The sequence below is a fragment of the Myotis daubentonii genome, chromosome 3 (assembly GCF_963259705.1).
Source record: "Myotis daubentonii chromosome 3, mMyoDau2.1, whole genome shotgun sequence".
NCBI lineage: Eukaryota > Metazoa > Chordata > Mammalia > Chiroptera > Vespertilionidae > Myotis > Myotis daubentonii.
In genome coordinates this window covers 27456559-27478151 of record NC_081842.1, presented here as the reverse complement: position 1 = coordinate 27478151, position 21593 = coordinate 27456559, and the positions used below count along the sequence as shown (strand labels likewise).

Sequence of the window (21593 nt, the reverse complement as noted above, 5' to 3'; positions counted from 1 at the left end):
TATTTACTAGGTTTATCTAATTTTTTTATTGGGGAACAGGATTCACATCTCCAATTCTCACTACCCATCTGCACACTGTACCACACTTCAATCCATTGCCAATATTATCTAATACTATATTGGAAAGAAAAATCAAGAAAAATGTTTTACTATAAGAACACATTTCTAAAGTGTTTAAAATGATTGCTTTAATTTTCATAAGACTTTTCCTAGAAATTCTCAATATTCTTTCTAATTGAAAATAGAAAGCTTTTATACAGATTTTTTTTAAAAAAATTTCTTTACTGGGGGGGAAATGATAAAATAGAAACACTTTTTTGGGGGGAGGGAAAGGTCCAGTCTTTTGGTGTTCATCCTCATACTTTTATATGGACAGTAAACTTCATAAACTGTTAACATAAAGTGATGGCAAAACTTGGGGGGGAAAAAGCATCTTAAACTGAGAAAAAGTGAGTCAAAAGCTGGTGTTGGTTCTTAACCCCTGGATTTGCATTTTTAAAGCCTATTTAATCAGTATTTCTCATCTAAATGATTAAATATAATAGACATTTAGGAGTACATTAATTTTTCTGGTTTTTATTTTGTTACTGACTATAGTAAAAATGTTCACATTTTTTTCAATCACAATGGTAACTACAATCAATTACAATTATAGACTGTTTTTTACATTTGTCATAACATTGGCAGCACGTACAAATGGTTAAAATCAATAATATTTAAAGAAAAATGTAATGTTTTTTCCAAAAGAATATATAGTTGCCTTTTACGCACTTTAATATAGGGCACCTAATATTAGTATTTTTTTCACTGTTTTTTTTTTTCTTCTTCTCTAGAACTCACAAAAAGACATGAGGGATTACATTTCAGAACCATGTGTATGGAAACCGAGCAGATCCTTAGTGATGAATCATCAGTTTTGCATTACAATGTCCACAATCTATATGGATGGTCACAAATGAAACCTACTTACGAGTAAGCCGTGTTCATGATTATCCTTACTGACTCTGACGTCGTTGAGATATTAGATTGAATGTTACCTATTCTGAGAATCCTTCTTTGCTGTCCTTATGTTGTAGCACTTTTCTTTCCAATGTTTTCTGTAACTTACTTGGTCCTTCATGACACTTAGAGAGTAACTGTTTTTTCCTTTCTCCCTCTTTCTCCTTCTTCTTCTCTCTCTCTCTCTCTCTCTCTCTCTCTCTCTCTCTCTCCTCTCTCTCTCATTTCCACCATTGCTTTAAATTTTACCCCATTTTCCAAAGAATATTAAAGTATATGACTTTGTTCTCCACAATGTACTTATCTTATAGCAGCACAACACCTAAAACATAGTAGGTGCTCAACAAATGGTTTTGAATGAATGAATAAATAATATATAATCTGATATCATTAATTAAGACCTTAAGGCTTGGATAAATATGTTATTTAAATCCATGATTAGCAAATAAGAGTATGTGTGAATGACCTGGAGCTTCTCAAACTTTAATGTCCATGTGAAAAAAACTCTTATGTGAGGCCAAAGATAATGGAACACAGGCCATTCTTTGAGTATCAACTCTTTATTGGCCCTGTCCAATAAAACTTTCTACAATGATAGAAATGTTAAATAATTTTGGATTGTCTAATATGCAGCTACTAACTATATATTGCTATTGACCACTGTGCTTAGTGTTACTCAGGAATGGGATTTTAAATTTTATTTAATTGAATAAATCTAGGTTTATTAAATAGTCCATGTGGCTAGTGGCCACCATATGACACAACGCAGCTCTAGAACATTGCATCTTGATTACACATTGTAATTGCCTGGATATTTTTAGTAAATTCTAATTTAATTGGTGTATAGTATATAGCCTAAGAGTCTTAGGTTCTAAAAATTCATCAGGTGATTCTAATTTCAATCCAGGATTGAAAATCACTGCTCTAGTATATAAATGAAGTAGGTAAAAAATGACAATCATTTGGGATTAAAGAATATGTGTAATATTTCCTCACTTAGTGAAACATGCTTATCCTATTTCCAGCATGAAACTATTTTTCAACATAGAATATGTGAATTATTTGAGATATTACACGAATGAATGTTTACAGATTTGTTAACCAAATACAAATGTAGGGTCACTAAGATCATATACAAAGTCTAGGATATGACATTCTTAAGAGTAAACAAACTGGTTTTAACAATGCCTTTTTTTGAGAAAAACATTTTTTTTTTAAAATTAACCATACTGGAATATAATAAAGAAACACAATTATCCTCAGCTAACCTTACTTTACCATAAAATATACATATTAAAAAGAACAAAAATATTGAGAATTGACCATCTTGCTGGCAAAACTTATGCATTTTAAGATGAAAATATGTAATTTAAGAGAAATTGAAAGAAATATTTTTCTTCAGAGGGCAGGTAATTGAACTTCTGGAGCACATGACAGGATCTACCATGGTTCCTGACACATTGTGGAAAGCTTAGTAAATTTAAATGAATCTATTATTATCCCACTACAACTATCAAAGTTGTATGACTAAATTCAAGGCAACCATAGGTAAAAATTTAAATAGTTGACATTTAAAGGTACTTGGGGATGTTTAAGGTCCATTTTAACTAATAAAAAATATTATGGGGAAGATATCAGTACTATCTTCTGAAGAACAACCTTTAATATAAAGTCATAAAACATGTCTTTAATAGTTTTAATTTTTCTCTAGTACATACATTTTTCAGAAAAAGATTTCAACCATGTTTGTTATTTAAATTAAACGTATTAAAGTTTTAAATGTTGAGTTACATTTTTTCTTGAGTTACTATTATAAGCCAAGTACTGTATTAGATATAATGGGCACAAAAAAGATTAGCACAAAGTCCTTAACCTCAGGAATCTCAAGGACTCATGGAAGAAGCTCTATATATAAACAAATCAGTACAAACACTGTGGCCCATGCGATAGCAAATAAATGATTAGATAATGTTGAAAACATGTTAGTGAGTTGTAAAGTCTGCCTAATTAGGTATTTGAAGTATTTTCTCTGTGGTAGATCTCTAGTTCTTATGCACATACAATTTATTTTGAGTAATAGAAAATAAACATTTTCTTTCCAATTAATATAATTGTCAAATATTTTTTCTATTTTACATATTCTTATAATGTAGTATCAGAGAGAGAGAGATGTAATAAAAAGTAATGCATTATTATTCACACTAGAATGGCAATAAGTCATTAAAATCATTCTTTAAAGAGTGAGGAGGGGATGATAAAAATGACCTTATTTGTAAATTCTATCCTCTTGACCTGGCTTTCAATAAATTCCGTTCTTAAAGTATAAAAATTACTTCTATTTTTAAGATCCAGGAAAGACTTGTACTCTTTAAACTAGCCTCTAAAACAAGAGATATTAGAATGAACAGAATGAACTGTTGATTATAATAGAATCAGGGACATAGAAAGGGAATGGACTGACTATTCTTGCGGGGGAAAGGGGTGTGGGAGATGTGGGAAAAGACTGGACAAAAATCGTGCACCTATGGATGAGGACAGTGGGTGGGGAGTGAGGGCAGAGGATGAGGCGGGAACTGGGAGGAGGGGAGATATGGGGGGGAAAAAAAAGAGGAACAAATGTAATAATCTGAACAATAAAGATTTAATTAAAAAAATAAAAAAAATAAAACAAGAGATATTATAGCAAGTATCCTCTGCAGAGTAATACAAAAATTAAGTATTAAGCTAAAAATTAGAAGGGTTTTGGCCATCAATAGTTAGAACTTTATTCAAGAGAACACATTTAAGTAGAATAAAATAAGTTTATTTATTTTTTTAAATGTTTAGTTGATTTGATAATACAAATAGTTGATTTAACTTGTGTCCATTGAATAAATAAATGCAGGCAGGCCACTCAGGTATGTCAATCTAGTAAATGTTGGAAGAAAAAAGATATTCTTCATACCCCTGAGAATTTTCTAGTATAATGAGAAAAGACTCACATATAAAGAGCTCGTTGTAATAAGAGCCAACATAAATACCACAAATCAAATTCTTTTTTGGAATGGAATGGTCAAAAGTAGAAATATTTGTAGAAAATACCTAATGTAAATCCTTCTTCCCTTTTATTAGTGCATTGCAGAAGGCAACTGGCAAGAGAGGAATGGTGATATCTCGTTCCACATATCCTACTGCTGGACGATGGGGGGGACACTGGCTTGGAGACAACTACGCACAATGGGACAATTTGGACAAATCGATCATCGGTATGGGAGAGTCACCACCTTTATCATCATTCTTTTGAGTTTTCTATTAAGTGTTCACTTTTTCTGGCATTTGTTCATATGCCTTATAAGTGCATCTCAGAAAAATGCTTTGGCATTATGTCTTATGACAAATAGCCCCACGATAAAGTATTGGGCCAGAAAGCAGGATCTGGGGTTCTGTATAGAAACTAATGATTTCCAACTCGTTTGTTTTGAGAAAATAATTTCATCACTTTCTGTTTCAGTTTCATGGCTTGAAAGGGCAGGAAATGGGAAAAATAACAAACTAAGAATAGATATGAGTAGAAATTCTAGATTTTAGGGAATAAGAATATTTTAAACCACATTTAGAAAGAGATTTCTGGCAATGATTGGGTAAAGAGTAAATAAGACATTGTCAGTTTAAAGAGCAAAGGGATATTTTTCTGTTGGAGATCTGGTCTTAAAAATGCTTTACTATTCATTTAGGTTTCAAGGAAAACACATAATGCTTAGAAATAGTCCTTTAAAAGAAGAGTTGGGAAATCACATTTTATCAAAGTGATCATTCCTCAGAAGATTCTATTTAACAAAAATAATTCAATTTAATTCAAATGATGAGACCTCTAATTAAATAATTACAAAGATAGCCTTTTATTATAAAACATGAAATCAAGGAAATCACTATCACTTTCTTCTCACACGATAATGTGTTCATAACAACTTTGTACTTTAAATATGTTATCTTAAAATGTCAAGGAAGCATATCCTGTTTTATTTTGATAAATGACCTTAACACTATAAACTTAAAAGTATGAAAATTATAAAAAGAAATGATAGAAAAGTATGTTGATAATCTGAAAAATGTTTGAATTAGAAGTTGGTATTAGAAATGGAACATATTTGTAAATAAAACATATCAAAATATATATGAAACTGTAGCTTTCTAAGGCATTTTTCCTAATTTTTTAAAGGTATGATGGAATTTAGTCTCTTTGGAATTTCATATGTAAGTAATTCTATTCCTTTTATCTTTATCACTTATAAATATTAAGAAACTAACTTAAAACTAATTAAATACAACAATGTATTTTAGACTGGAGCAGATATCTGTGGTTTCTTCAATAATTCAGAATATCACCTCTGCACCCGCTGGATGCAACTTGGAGCATTTTATCCATACTCAAGAAATCACAACGTTGCAGGCACTAGGGTATGTAATTATTGCATTTACTCTCCTTTCTCAACCCCACCCCCACCCCCACCTCCCACTAAACATATGTATTTTTTAATAAAATCCACTCCACCTCACTGATTTCCAGACGAATGCTTTGAACCTCTGTACATTTACTGAGGACGTCTAAGCACATCATTTTGAAAAAATTCTTACTTGGGTTACTCTATACTTGTGGATTCAAGACTTGGTTAGCTGGCATACTTACTGCTGTTCTATGTAATTTTGGAGTAGCGAGGGGGGATAAATTACCTCTGGAACTTCTTCCAAACCAGAATGGAACAAAAACAAATCAGCTTCAAACTAAATAATTAGTCATGAAAGCCATCTGAAATACTAGTATCAATGCATGAAATTGGAAGATTTAAAAGGCATATGTTAAAACCAACGAGTTGAAGAATTGAGGGAGAAAAGGGAGAGGGAAATCATGAGAATTATTTTCTGTGTGGTGACACAAATACACTCTTCACTAAGTTGTCAGAAGGAGTTTTTGAATGAGAAGGGAGACGGTACTAAAGTTATGGAAAAATATGAACAATTAGAGGCAAAGTTTTTTGATATTGACTTTCAGTGAATAAGTACAGAGGAAAGATGCATTTTCAAAAGCACCTTACAGAAGGTTGTGGACAAAGCTAGACTTTAAAGGATAAGTTCTAGCCACAGTAACTGAATGGCAGAGCTCACCATGTGCTTGAAATGCGTCACTCAGAAAATTTTAGTCAGAATAGAGGAGGGGATTTATTTTAGAAATGAAAATGAAAACCTATATAAGGTAGGAAAAAAGTATGCAAACATACTTTGGAAGAAATTGAAAGTTGGACAATAAAGACATAACTTGATGGGATAGGAATATTTAACAGGAAAATTTAACAACACAACTTAGAAAGTTGTACTATTAAAAAAGTTGGGTATGAAGCAATAGAAACCTGACCAAGGATTCATTTAACAAGTATTCATTAAGAGTCTACTAGTTAACACTTACAAAACGCTGCCCTACCAATTCATATAATGTAGGAAGGATAGCGATAATAGGTAACTATGTGTATATTTATACTTATTTTTCTTTATTATACACATATATTTATACATTTATATAAAATGCCACGTACAAATAAATCCATATGAAGGAAAAATGGAGTAAGTTAAAGTGATAGAGATTTATGGGGCTTCTGTTTTAGAAGGGGTATCAGGAAGTTCTCTTGGCTGAAGTCACATTAGCATTAGAGCAGAGAATTGGGTTGGGGGAGAGCAACCAATATAAATATCCTAGAGGCCCCATGCACAAAATTCACTCACAAGTGGGGTTCCTAGGCCTGGCTGTCAATCAGGGCCAATCGGGGCCAGGCCGATCAGGGTTGGGCCAGAAAGGAGATGACAGTCTTTTTACCTGGAGTGTGTATTCTAGAATAGACATGGCATGTTCTTTTTTTTTTTTTCTTGTCCAACATTAATTAGGTCTTCACTTCCTCATGTATAACTAGTACTTTAGTACTATAATTTATTTATTTCTGATGAGAACATACAATGTGCAGTGTTAACATGATGGGCTCAGCATGTCTCTATTTATTTTAGTCCATTTTTTATAGCATTTCATTTATCTCCTAGACTTTTGACCCTTACACTTTGTGTCATCATAGTTGACAATATATTTGTCACTTATTCAAATGTAAACTGTACTTTACATATGATAATTAAACTAAATCAAGCCAGAGACTTAATGTCACTTTTCATAGTTAAATGATAATATTGTGCTGTCTGTATGAGATTTTTGTGATGTAGTATATTGCACATGACAATGAATTAATATTCTTGCTTTTTTATTCTCCAAATATGTATTTCAAAATTATGTTTTAAATAAAAATAAAAGTTTATAACTATTTCAATTTGGTTTATTTCAGAGGCAAGATCCTGCTTCCTGGAATCAAACTTTTTCAGAAATGTCAAAGAATGTTCTAAATATAAGATACACTTTATTGCCATACTTCTATACACAGATGCATGAAATTCATGCTCATGGTGGCACTGTTATCCGACCGCTTTTGCATGAGTAAGTGCAAATATTTTTCCTACCACAGACAGATAGCTTCCAATTAATTTACTCAATAATATCTTTTAGTACAACATACAATATATTTTTAAAGATTATGAAGCATTTTATATTCCCCCTACCACCAGAACATTTTAACTTTTTTAAAAGAATACCCATTTAAAAATATGTTTGCATTGTTTTTAGAGAGAGAGAGGAAGGAAAAGGATGAGAGAGAAACATTGATGACAGAGAAGGATCAATTGGCTGCCTCCTGCATGCCCCCTCTTGGGAATCAAGCCACCAACTCAGGCATGTGCCCTGACCTGAAATTGAACCAGGCGACCCCTTGGTGCATGGGACAATGCTTAACCAACTGAGCCATACTGGTCAGGGCCAACATACAATATTTTGAATTTGAAACTTTTTCATTATTATTTTAGTGTACATTTTGGATAAACAAACATTTTCATAAATAAATCTTCTGATAGATAGACTTATATATGCCATTAAAATGAAGCAAAGTAGCTATTAAAAAGTAATTATTCTTCCTAGGAATTACTATTGTATTCCAGATGTTATTCTAGATTACTTATATACCTTATTACATTGAGTATTTTAAAAAAAGTTTTCTACATTAAGTAATATTGTTTCTGCATTATGATTAAATTCATTGCTATTTACAGTAGTTAAGTAAATCGTACACATATCTATATATATAAAAGCCTAAGCAACTGACCCACTGGCAGACCGGCCGACAGTCCAGTAGCTATGACACATACTGACCACCACGGGGCAGAAGCTCAACGTAAGAGTGGAAACCACAGGCATGGAAAATGGAACAGACTGATGAATATCAGAGGGAAGTGGGGAGGGAGGAGGGCAGGAAGAGATTAACCAAAGATCTTATATGCATACTAGAAGCCTGGTGCATGGATTCATGTACTGGTGGGGTCCCTCAGCCAGGCCTGTGGGGATCGGGTCGAAACTGGCACTCCGACATCCCCCGAGGGGCCCCAGGTTGCAAGAGGGCACAGGCCAGGCCAAGGGACCCCACCAGTGCATGAATCTGTGCACCAGGCCTCTAGTTAATTCATAACTGAAAAAGAAGATTACAGTCCTCTTAGTAGGTGTGCTAATGGGGTACCTTAGAACAGTTTTAACATGCTCCTTAGAAAATTTATTTGGATTCACTTTTAAAGATCAAACTGATATATGACTAAATCTTGAAATTTTATTCTAAAATTTTAGTCTATTCTATTTTTAAGATAAATATAAGCTTATTCTTATTGTAGATGTTACAAAAAACAAAATACACATTCAACAAAAATACAAAGAAACCCTTGAAATAATCATAGTATACTTAGCTACCTGTGTACCCTATATTATCAGAGTAATTGAAAAAGACATTTTGTTGTATTCTATTATTGATAAACCAATGAAAATTACACAGCATAGACATTTACTCAAATTGAACAGTATAACTATGGTAAAATTCCCAAAATAATAGCATGATCAATATGCCTTAAGTTCTAATTATAAGAAGAAAGATCTAGCTTTCTAAAAAAAATTTCTTCCTAGATTCAAATTATCCTCTCTAGTTGCTTTATTAAACCACAATCCTTTCTTTATTTATTCCTGGTAACAGCTTATTAATATCTTGACTCTTTCATTTTCACACTCCCCACTCCCTTTGTCATCTCCCTAGTAACTTCCCAGAATCAAGTATCAGCTCTGGACTTAGTTCCAATCAGAAACATTATTATTAACAATGCAAACTCTTGTCCTATTGAAAACACCTGGGCCTTTGCTTCCATTTGAAATTCATGGAAGAGTAAACCCAGAAATCTGCCTTGGCATTAATCTGTTTGTAATAGAACAAAACATAACAGAAATAAAAGAACAAACCTACAAACAAAATTATACTTCCATTTTAATTAGAGGAAAATTGTGGATATTTAATAGTGTCTATTCTCAAGATTTTATTCTTTCCAGCAATTTATATCTCAAATTCAGAAATCTAGTAAAATATATAGGAACCTATAAGTACATATAAATCCCCTATCCATCGAATTCTAATTGAAATACAATAAGCAAACTCTTTAAACTTACCAAATCAACACGCTTGTCTCGAACTTTTTTCACAGGGTATTTATAATTTTGTTTTCTAGTTTGTTAATGTTCTATTTCTACTTAATATTTTTTACCTCCATGAGTTCTCTTCAAATTAAACTTCTCACACAGTGGTCTTATAAATTCAATCACAATCCTCTCCATTTTGTCAGGAGGTTTAGTCATGCTCTAGATTTACTTGTAAAGTATTGTAGCATTGCACATTGAATTCCAAGTCATAGGGTTATTTTTGCTTTTTCATAATTTGGTTTTCTTTTTAATCCACACAAGCCCACACTGCAAAATGTGATTTGAATACTTATTTAATGGTATCCAGAAGAGATAAAGTTCTTTGATTAAACTATCTATAAATATTTTGTCAAGGTTCTATAAGGAGAAGACTACCTGGGACATATTCAAGCAGTTCCTGTGGGGCCCAGCATTTATGGTTACCCCTGCATTGGAACCTGTAAGTCCTACCACATATTTTTGTTCATAAAATATTTTTCCTAATTGATACATTTTTAAATAACTTTTTTTTTAAAAATTCCAGTATCAGACCGTTGTAAGAGGCTATGTCCCTAATGCTCGGTGGTTTGATTACCATACGGTAAGTAATTAAAGAATTCTGGGGAATTTACTAAATAGAAATGGGTTTAAGTTTGATCCTGATCTTTACATTAATGATGTATTTAATGAAATACACTTAAAATGAGTAAGGTATTTTTTGCTAATTAGATCTGAATCAAATGAACACACAGTGAAAGAGAATTAATTTATTCTGCCATAGTTGATTATGTAGTCATTGATTTATTTTACCAAATAAACATGGGAAGTACATATTGTACATCAAAAGGTCATTGCCCTTTATTGGCTGTGCAAAATGATGATTACAGGTAATGCAGGCCTTCCAGGAATAATGTATGTGGCAGTCAGGAATAGTTTCTGTGACCTTTCAAAAGTCCGTATGTTGCCCTAGCCGGTTTGGTTCAGTGGATAGAGTGTCTGCCTGGGGACTGAAGGTTTGATTCTGGTCAAGGACCCATGCCTGGGTTGCAGGCTCCTCCCTAGTATGGGTCTTGTAGGAGGCAGCCAATCAGTGATTCTCTCTCATCATTGATGTTTCTATCTCTCCCACCCTCTCCCTTTCTCTCTGAAATCAATATAAATATATTTTTGAAAAATCCATACATTTTCTGCATGTGAGCATGACAAAAATAAGTATTTGTAAATTATTTTCAAAGCTACCATGAAACCAAGGTTTGAGTATATGTTTTAAAGAACATGATCTTCTAAGTAAATGTCTGTGTCTTTATTTTAAATTGGAAAGTGTGTCATTTGATTTTATAAATGTGCCCCCTCACTTTGCAATCCTATATAATAAAAGGCTAATATTCAAATTGACCAAACAGCGGAACCATGGGTCGCTGTGATGTGCACTGACCACCATAGTGTAGATGCTCAATGCAGGAGCTGCCCCCTGGTGGTCAGTGCGCTCCCACTGGGGGAGCGCCTCTCAGCCAGAAGGGCTCACAGCTGGTGAGTGCAGCACTAAGGATGTCCTCCTGCCAGCTTAGGCACGCTCCCTGTGGAGAGCAGGACTAAGCTGTCAGTTGGGAATCCCCCGAGGGCTCCCGGACTGCGAGAGGGCGCAGGCCAGGCTGAGAGACCACCCCCCCGAGTGCACAAGTTTCATGCACCGGGCCTCTAATATTGCTAATAATTCCACTTTTTGCTGCTTTTGTTCTTCCTTCCAACCCTGTCATTTCTAGGGCCAAGATATTGGTGTCAGAGGAACGTTTAAGGATTTTGATACTCCCTTTGATAAAATAAACCTCCATGTTCGCGGTGGTTACATCCTACCCTGTCAAGAGCCTGCTCAAAACACATTTCACAGGTAAACAAAGTGGTTACAGAACTCAGATCAAATTTTAAGATACATCAGCTAGAATTGGAAGGATTTGGAAGGGTCTGAGATTCTACCCTAGTTCCAAGCTTACAAGTTAGCCTGCTAGTTTCATGGAGCAGAGTCAGAAGCAAAGAGCCTTTTTACTCATGGCATACCAAGAAATATGACCTTCATGTTTGCTTCAGTTTTCCCTGTCCCCAAGTCCCATGGGGGTGACATGAAGTGGCCTAAAAGATACTGCATATGCAGGAGGTTTGAGACACAGCTAAGGAACTCCAAGATCAAGGAAACTCAATTTTATTTTTGTTATCAACTGTAAACAAACCTGTATATTCTTTGTTTTGAATTATTATAGTGGACAGTGATTTACAATTTTATTAAACACTGCCCTGTCTTGCCATACTGTTTGCTTTAAAAGCATCCTTTAAAGGATAGTCTAAAGAAAAACTGTCAGTGCCTCTATATGCAAAAACTTGAGAGACTCATGGAAAACGGTCTGAAAACATGATATTCCCTCTTACAGTAAGAACATTTACCAAATTAATATATCGACTAAAACTTACTATCTTCTGTATGAATATGCAAAGGTGTTGACAATAAATGCCTAAGTTCTTTTTTTCCTGCCTCTGACATGTGGAAAGAAATACTATGAACATGATTTTAAGTGACCCATTCTTAAACTTTAAGCAAATATTGCTCAGAAGATTTCTCTGAACTTCAAGCTTTTCTTTTCCCCTTTCTCTGCCTCCTTCTTTCAGTTAAATATTCTTTGACTCACTTTAGTCAATGAAAATGTGGATATCCATTGATGATTTCACAACTCCTTCAAATGCTAAGTCTACTGCTGCCCAGAGGAGAATCAGATGCGCCTCTTAGTAGCCTTGTGCCATACAAAGTTAAAAGATGATTCAGATTTTTCTGTCTATTGTCATTCATAACAGATTATCTGGCTAAGACTCTCCTCTCTTCTTTGCCCCAGAAACCCTTATTAGATCTGAATCAAATGAACACAGTGAAAGAGAATTCAGTTATCCTGCCACAGTTGATTGTGGCATTTTCTCCCTCTCATTTGGCAATATGTCCAGACTGTGTCTTCTGTGACTGCCACAGTCTTTGTTTCCACTGCCTGAATTCAGACCTACACATTCAGGTTCTAGAGGCCTTAGTCCCTCTAGCTCTTCTCTTTCCACACTGCATCCACTCTCTTGCTCATCTACATGCTCACAGCCCCAGTTAGCACGAGCACTCTCTTTCTATTTTCTGGAGCCATTTAGATCAGTTTGTATCAATATTCTACCTTGAGATCAATTAAAGATAAGAAAAATGACATTATGTGAAAAATGAGGGCTTCATGCAGGGGACGCAAGGTGTTCCTTGAAGAATCCTTTTGTTATGAGAGAAAAGAGAGGCGTGTGTGTGTGTGTGTGTGTGTGTGTGTGTGTGTGTGTGTGTGTAGTAAATAGGATATCAGTTTAGGTATATACAGGGTTAGGTAAAAATAGGTTTAAGTAGGTTTACAGTTGTGAATACACAAAACACAGAATTCATTCTTGTATTATCATTTATTTATTATTGTATTATTTCCCATATGAACAACTGTACAACTACTTTTGTCCCACCCTGTATATGGAGTAGAATGCAAGTTGTGAAATTCCGTGAATCTGTTTTTAAATATGTTGGAAAATTTTTAAACCAGAGTTTTATGTTGATTATAAGATATACTTATCTTCTACATCAGTTAACTGAATTAAATACATGCATATATTCATGCTAAGACATGCTAATATTTGTACATGGAAAATATCAAAGTGCTATGATGGTATAAGTTTTAGATATTATGATATTTTAGGAGACTTCCATGGCAGTACAACCTTCAATGTTGGTGATTGGAAAGGCAGATAGCTAAGCATAATTTGTCTGAGAAATCTTTCCTTACTAGTATGAGGCTGTTAAACCAACTCTCTTGTACAGTGAGCATGGAAGCAGATATTTAGTTTCCAGACTGGCCTATGTAGCCACAAGCTTGAGAAATATTATCCTCTCCAGTGATAGGACTTACAACTTGCTGGCTAACCTCCACATTCTTTTTAACAACTGCCAATGATAACTCAGTGATTTATATATGGAAAGATGAGGAAGATATAAGACATAAGAGATAAAAAATGCTATAAAATTATTTCATGTTTAATGATCAATGACAGGATTACAGTAAGAATAAATTGTTAATAAACTTAATATGGTTTTAATTATTCTATATAAGGCCTCTTCTGATTTATTTCAGTAGGTGGACCTTTGAGACCAAAATACATGCATGGTATTTTTATTAAATATTAAAAATTTTATGGGTTATGTCATTCCCATAAACTCATAAGAAAAAGTAAATGCTTTACTTTCTTTGTCTAAAACAGTTGCATTCCCCTTAATTAATAGTCTTAGTTGTGTTCTCTTGGATATATATATGGATGTCATATTGTAACAACACATATGCTACTCTATAAATATTGATAAAATGATATTTCTTCCTTGTAGTCGACAAAACTACATGAGGCTCATTGTTGCTGCAGATGATAATCATATGGCACAAGGATCTCTGTTTTGGGATGATGGAGAGTCTAAAAGTGAGTGGTCTATTAGTAGATAAATGTAGTTGATGACATACATATTATCATATTACTTATATGTTACCTATTATTATAATTTGGAAGCTTAATAAAAATCTAATAATATTATTCAAAGCTAAACTAGTGTAATAAATAGTTGAACCAATTTTTTAAAAAAGTGTTACAAGTATTTAAAGAATTTCTTCTTATCTTAAATATCGTTCATCTATCGCTTCTCGGCCTTTTGGCTAAGATCAAGTGTAGTATCTGTTCTTATCAGTTTAAATATAGTTCATCTCTATGGCAAATGTCTAGATAACTAGGAGATACGCTTGGGTAGGGATTCTATAGCAATCATTTTGTTCTTCTAGAAGCTATTCCAGTGATGCTCACATAATAGACATTCACTATGTATGAGGTCAACTGGGCTGAAAAGCTGTGTTCCATGTGTATGCACTATTGATGCATAAGGGTGCCTCTAAAACAGCGGTTCTCAACCTGTGGGTCACAACTCCTTTGGAAAACACATGTTGAATATATAATTACATATTGTTTTTGTAATAAATCACTATGCTTTAATTATGTTCAATTTGTAACAATGAAAATACATCCTGCATATCAGATATTTACATGACGATTCATAACAGTAGCAAAATTACAGTTATGAAGTAGCAACAAAAATAATTTTATGGTTGGGGGTCACCACAACATGAGGAACTGTATTAAAGGGTCGCGGCATTAGGAAGGTTGAGAACCACTGCTCTAAAACATGAGATATTCCAGAAACAAAATTCAGGTTTGGTCCCTAGACTTTTAGCTATTTTGTGTTTTTTTTGTTGGTTTTTTAATATTCAGTATTTTGACATGAAAAATTTAAGGATTTAAACTTAAATCTGTATTTACTTTATGACTGTTCCTCAAGACCAAACTGAACTGCTAAACTTTCAGCAGTGTGTGCTCTGCTGACCGTTGTTATCAGAATCACCTGGGTAGTTTGTAAAGCATGATGATTCTGAAGAAGGTAAAGGGGGATGAATAGTGATGGAAGGAGACTTGGCGTGGCAAACACACAATACAATATACAGATGATGTATTGCAGAACCATATACCCGAAACCTGTATAATTTTATTAACCGAGGTCATCCCAAAAAATTCAGTTAAAAAAGAACGCAGATTATGGGGTCCATTCAAATTTCATTAATTTGGGAAAAGGCCCACGAATCTGTCTTCCAGTCAAATGTCCCCAGGTGGTCATCATACGGGTAGAGGATTAGATTTACAATGTACTAGCTCTACTAGATAGGCATTTTAAATATTCTCTTAAAAACCTTACTCATAAAACTAACATCTGTGTGGAGCTGACGTTCTCATGGGCGGCTCACTGTAATTTAAATAAATTATGCATAGATGAGAGATTTTTCATTATAGTAAAGACATGTATCTTTCATCATTTTAAGTAAACCGTAGTTAGTATTCTGCAACCATAAGACATGGGACTCTATTAGCAAATAAAATATATTAGGAAGTTGATATAAGAATCATGTGAAAATAGTTTTATAAAGAATCATATGGTGGTTAGCAAGATTCTTACAATAAAAAAAAATTCTCATTATTTTATAATTTAGAGGTTGAAGAATTAGGGAGAATCCTATGTTGTAAAAGCCCTGACCATGAACACATTAACTGAAGTTCTACTAACCTTTATCTTTTGTTGCAGTCTTTGTTTGTTTTTCAAATACTGGAAAGTAACTGCACATAATTTAGATATTCAGGCAAGCCAAATGGTTCTGGCCAATTAAATCCACTTTTTTTGTTATATTGTGTAATCTCACTACATTTGTTATAATTGAATATAAAGATTTTAAAAGTCCCCTGTAATTTCTCGAGTAAACAGCAGCAATACACAACAAATACTTAGAGCCTTTGGATTAGATCAGAATCTTCAAATAAGTTTTCTTAGTAAGCTTGCAATCTAGTTAATAGACCTCCATCTAAATAATTAAGTAATTCAGATTTCATGGAATATTATTATTTGCTGTCCTATTCTTTATTTCAAAGAAAATTAAAAAAATAAATCAAAACAAACTTATTCTGACACTTGTATACATTAGCAATTTTCAGAGGATTACTGAATACAATGCTGGCATGTATAAGTGGGAAAGGGAATTAAACTGTAAAGCCTTTTCAATGTTATCCTAACACTTACTTGATTCTATAGCAATCATTTTGTTCTTCTAGAACATGCATTAGACTCTACTTTGACTTCCTGTCTTATGCTTGTTTAGTTTTAATTAGAAACACAGTCTTCTCAATTGGGGAAACTGGACTTGATTCCAGACCTTGATAATGAAGATAGCCATCAACTTAATGATGGGTCAATTTAGGATTTTTTAGCTTTGTAATGGTGGCAAAGGAATGCACATTCAGTAGAAACTTTGAATTTTGATCCATTCCTGTGCTAGTGATAGGCTGAATGATACTCTCTGTGATGCAGGGTAGCAGCAGAGAGGCACAGCTCCCAGGATCAGGAGGGTAAACAACCGCTACTCTGCAGTACACTCTTGCCAGCTTTTTTGGATATTGTGTTTTGTGTTTTCTGTATTCAATACATTTTAAAATGCAACAATTTATTATGAACTGGATTCTGTGTTAGGTGATTTTGCCTAACAGTAGACTAATGTAAGTGTTCTGACTATGTTTAAGGTAAGCTGGGCTAAGTGAAGATGTTCATAGGTTAGATATATTAAATGCATTTTCGGCTTAATATATTTTCAATTTCTAATGGATTCATTGGTATATAACCACATTGTAAATAAAGGGGCATCTGCAATTAATTGTTTCACTTTGGGCTATTTATTTAACTTCTCTGGAACTTGCTTTCATCTTCAATATAGTGGGAATGATAATACATATTTCAGAATAGTCTGATAAAACACTTAGTAAGCATTTGCTATTCATTATAGCAATGACAGTAATTTTCAAATTAGTTTTAAATATGGCAGAATTATATTTTATATACAGACATGGAACCATTTATGGTGAGTCATCCTTCACATTTTAGTGTTGCTGGGACTGTTTGAACAAGTTAAATATAATGCAATGATGATTTGAGTGCCCTTTATACTGGGAAAGTAAAGAAAAATATACTAGTATTTGCTATTCTTCTTCTTTGGAAATATAAATATATCACTTTTAATTTTCTTTACAGGCACCTATGAAAATGACCTATATTTCTTGGCACAATTTAATTTGAACAAGGTATGTATTCATTTCAGATCATTTATGTGCAATTTTGTTAAATAATATTTGAAGTTTCATATCACACTTTATAATTATTTTTTATTTAAATATTTTATATTTGGTGTTTAATACGCTTTATTTCAAATATATGAATAAACCATTTTCTGGACTCTGGAATATATTTTGGTTAACAGATATATATTTTTTAAAGTTTAAATTGCTTCTTTTTTCAAATGAAGAATTTAAATTATTTCTTTGTCTTTGTAGACCACCTTGACAAGCACTATATTGAAAAATGGTTACGGAAACCCAAATGAAATGAGGCTTGGATTCATCAATATATGGGGAATAGGAAATACTCTTGTTAATAAGGTTAATCTCATATATAACGGAAATAATGAGTCACTTAGATTTACTCAAGAAGCAGATAAGCAGGTAAGTGATATTAAGAACATAATTTTTTTAAATGGAGCAATTTTAAATATCTACATAGATGTATTTTATTTCTCAGCCTAAGAAATATAATTATGTGACAACTATAACCATTCTTATTCATTTATTCTTATTGAACTTCCATATCTATTTTCATATTATCATCCTTGATAACCTATCAGACAAGTCAATTTAATGGTATTTTTTTTAAATTGTTTTAACATATTAAAACAAAATTATATTTTACCTTAAACCTCTAAATCATTGTCATCCATGAATGGTAAAATGCCTCAATTATTTTTTCCCCAAAATAAAATATCTTCATTTCAACTTTTAATATGTATTAAATAAGATATATTTGAAAACTCTTGCAAAATTAATAAAATTGTTTATCAGCACTAATGAATAATTTGACATGTGTATAAAACTATAATTCATAGATGAAACAAGAATTCAACATTTTTATGTTAAAATTCCATTACTGCCAGTAATTAGCCTTCTATTTTGAACAAATAATTTTAGGCTTTTGTTTTCTTTGCAATAAATTAAGAATATGCAAGGAAACAATCTCTTAAACTCCTTCCAATCCTAAATTGTGTGAATCTATGTCTTATAAAGGTTGATTTTAAAAAACATATATTCCAGACACCAACTAACTATTGTGATTGTTTGATCTAAGTTTAAGGCTTCATCTGCACCACTAAAACTGTGTATGTGTGCACGTATCCGTTTGTTTAGAGTTGAGTGGAAACAACTACCTATTAATTAACCAGTCTTTCATGTGAATTTAACTTACACAATAGCCAGTTATTTGACTGACTTCAACTTAAAGTCTAATAATTTGTGTCTTGGAGGCAGTGTTAGGTCCTCATAATTTTAAAGAGTGTAAGAATTAAACATCACCTGAGGGGCCATTTTATCCAAATGAAATTGTCCTATTGTCACTGTTGTTTTGTAGTCAAGTGGGATTTCCCCTTTAACATGAAACTACCTTAATTAAAACACTTAATTTAAATAATTTTATTTATTTATATTATATAAAGTTTAGAAAATTGGAGTTGTGTATACTTGATATTCTTCATTGGTAACATAAAAATTGATATTCAAGAGCCTCACTCTAATTTTTCTTCTTTTTAAAATTTTACTGGTTTTTAAAATTCCTGTGGAAGGGAATCACTGGTTTAGTCAGTGGTCTTACATGGCAGACCAAGAAACAATCCTGAAAAGAAAAATTAATTCCCCAGGAGTAAATATTCAATACTTATCAGTCACAATTTGAAATCAGTTTTGTTGAACTGCCTAATGTTCAACAGATAAAAAAAGGATGGTCTGCCTTATATGTTTTCTTGCTCTTTATATACTACTATAATGGTGAAAAGTAAAGCTCATGATTTTTATTATAAAAATAAACTAAACACAGTCAGCTGAACAGTGTTAAATATTTTAGCATGTCAAGTATTATTTCAAGTTTATTTTGACCAAATTCTTGGGATAAAACATACTATTTATAATGAAGAGTTCCTTCCACTGTACTCAAGGATATTCACACAAAATTTTAAGTACTAAGAATAACATTTTTCCAATCATTACCTCAGGATTGCAAAAGAAGATGTTTTATTACCTCAGGATTGCAAAAGAGGATATTATTTTGATTAATATTGGAGCATTTCCTTCAAGAACATTTAAATAAAACAAATATTTATGAGCACCTACTATTTTCCAAACCTTTGTAAATATAGGGGGAAAGAAGAGAGTAGTCAATTTCTCTCTGCCTGCTTTTTCTTCTCCATGAGTGTGGGAATTACAAGCAAAGGATGGTTTAATTGCCATATAAACACATTTTTTAAATCATTTTCCTAGCAATAGTCATGCCTAGTTGCCTTTTGTACAAGTATTAACAGCTATGTGATGTACTTACTGCTTTTCACTTTGATATTAAAAGAACAAGGTTAGCCCTAGCCAGTTTGGCATTGGCCTGGGAACCAAAGGGTCCAGGGTTTGATTCAGGTCAAGGGCAAGTATCTTGGTTACAGGCTCCTCCCCTCCCCGGTTTGGTCAGGGCTTGTGCAGGAGGCAACCAGTCGATGTGTTTCTCTCACATGGATGTTTCTCTCTGTCTTTACCTCTCTCTTCCACTCTCCCTAAAAAAAATCAATGGAAAAATATCCTCAGATGAGGATTAACAACAACAACAACAACACAAAAGAGAACTAGGTTAGGTTGTGATGTAGGATGGGTCAGTTTCAAACATAAGTAGTGCATATTAAGAAAGTTATTCAACGATTACCTTTCTAAACTCTTCTACTCTGAATTGTGGGAAATAAATCCTAAGATGCTGGGCTTTGGTGAATAATAAATTTTATAAAGCCTCGAGGAGAGCACCTGGTATTCAGTAAGTACTAAGGAAAAGGTGACTCTCTTCATCCTCTCTTGCACAAGTGATGATTGAATCCAAGTTTTCTGAGCTAAGGCACAGAGTATTGGAAACACAGCAGCAATGTTTACTGACATCATCATACAAAACTGTCACAGATGATTACTTGTGCTCAGCTGCTTAATTGGTCACCTCCAAAATTAGTCCCTAAGTGGTCTCTTTGAGATTTTCTCCCATGAAAAAGAGTTACACACACAAAACTGAAATAATTGGTAATAAATTAAGCATTCTAAAGCCTTTTTGAGTTTAATGTCAAAGAAACTTATTCCTAATCTAAATTTTGTGTGTAGATGGCTAGATAATATTTGAGGGTAGGAAGCATAGAGATTTATGTAGTGCAAGTATGAATAACTGAATATGTAGGACTCGTGGAGAAAAAGTAAAGTAACAGAATCAATATAATTGGTTAGTAGTCCTAGTTGTTCACCTTCTTCTGAGAACCATCCCACGACCCTGGGATTTATTTTCATCATCTGCATAATGGGTAAGTTGGGTGAAATTATTTCTGAAATGGTTGTGAAATCTCTGGAATAAAAGATTCATCAAAATGAAAAATAAAGTATACCTTCTTTACTTAGAATAAATTTATTTATTTATGGATAAAGTTTTTATTGAAGTAATGCTTCTGATTAAACAATTAATTGCCATTTTTCTTTTTTAGATATTAAATATCAATTTGACAGTGAATAATGTTATTCTCAATCAACCGATAGTAATCAACTGGTCCTGAAGATCATCATCCATTCCAGTTGCCAAAGGGACATTAACATCTGGATTCACATTTTACCATACTTATAAGCTTTCCTCTTCCTTGGTTTCTCACATTGTGTAAAATACGATTTTCATAAGATCAATCTAAAGTTATTATACAAATTGAATGCTGAAAATTGTGAAAAATGAATAAATAATAATTTTGTTATATTAATGTGGCCTAGAATCAATTTTTAAACCTGTTTAGTAGGACTTAAATAGTTCCATTACCCTTGCTAAGTATCAGTTAAAACACCACATTTCCACCAATAACATTAGGTTATGAGATTCTTTCACATTTCAAGAGACTGACTCGGGCACTAGGCTTTATTGTTTGTAAAGGGGGATAAAATGCACGGGTAAGTCAGAGAGCATAAGGAAAAAAAAGAAAAACAGGCAGGATCATTAGAGAATTATCACCTTTTAATAGTCTGTCACACTCTTAATCTGCTGGGGTCCAGCCCCAGCAGGTCCAGGGGTTCCCAAAGGTGTGGACGGAGTCGGCGAAGAAGGAATGACATGGAGACAGCGTTCAGTTGATCAGCAACCTAGCCAGGATCTCTAGCCCAGATCTCCAGAGAAGTTCTGCTGGTTCTCCAGTCAGGTTCAGTCACCAGGTTCTAGTCAGGCTCT

General features: G+C 33.2%; 1 protein-coding gene and 1 pseudogene across 1 annotated transcript in view; both read left to right on the top strand.

The window, feature by feature from the left end:
* The window catches only part of SI (sucrase-isomaltase), an 87044-nt gene extending 65909 nt beyond the window's left edge, over nucleotides 1-21135 (top strand). Inside the window, exons 36-47 of the mRNA XM_059685899.1 lie at nucleotides 834-972; nucleotides 4111-4244; nucleotides 5198-5232; nucleotides 5320-5436; nucleotides 7356-7504; nucleotides 9980-10064; nucleotides 10149-10205; nucleotides 11368-11492; nucleotides 14034-14122; nucleotides 17313-17362; nucleotides 17612-17779; nucleotides 20872-21135. Of these exons, the coding sequence (XP_059541882.1) occupies nucleotides 834-972; nucleotides 4111-4244; nucleotides 5198-5232; nucleotides 5320-5436; nucleotides 7356-7504; nucleotides 9980-10064; nucleotides 10149-10205; nucleotides 11368-11492; nucleotides 14034-14122; nucleotides 17313-17362; nucleotides 17612-17779; nucleotides 20872-20940 (1217 nt within the window). The 3' untranslated portion in view covers nucleotides 20941-21135. The remainder of the gene's footprint in view (nucleotides 1-833; nucleotides 973-4110; nucleotides 4245-5197; nucleotides 5233-5319; nucleotides 5437-7355; nucleotides 7505-9979; nucleotides 10065-10148; nucleotides 10206-11367; nucleotides 11493-14033; nucleotides 14123-17312; nucleotides 17363-17611; nucleotides 17780-20871) is intronic.
* On the top strand, nucleotides 14333-14483 carry LOC132231946 (U2 spliceosomal RNA; annotated as a pseudogene).
* Nucleotides 21136-21593: the final 458 nt, after the last annotated feature.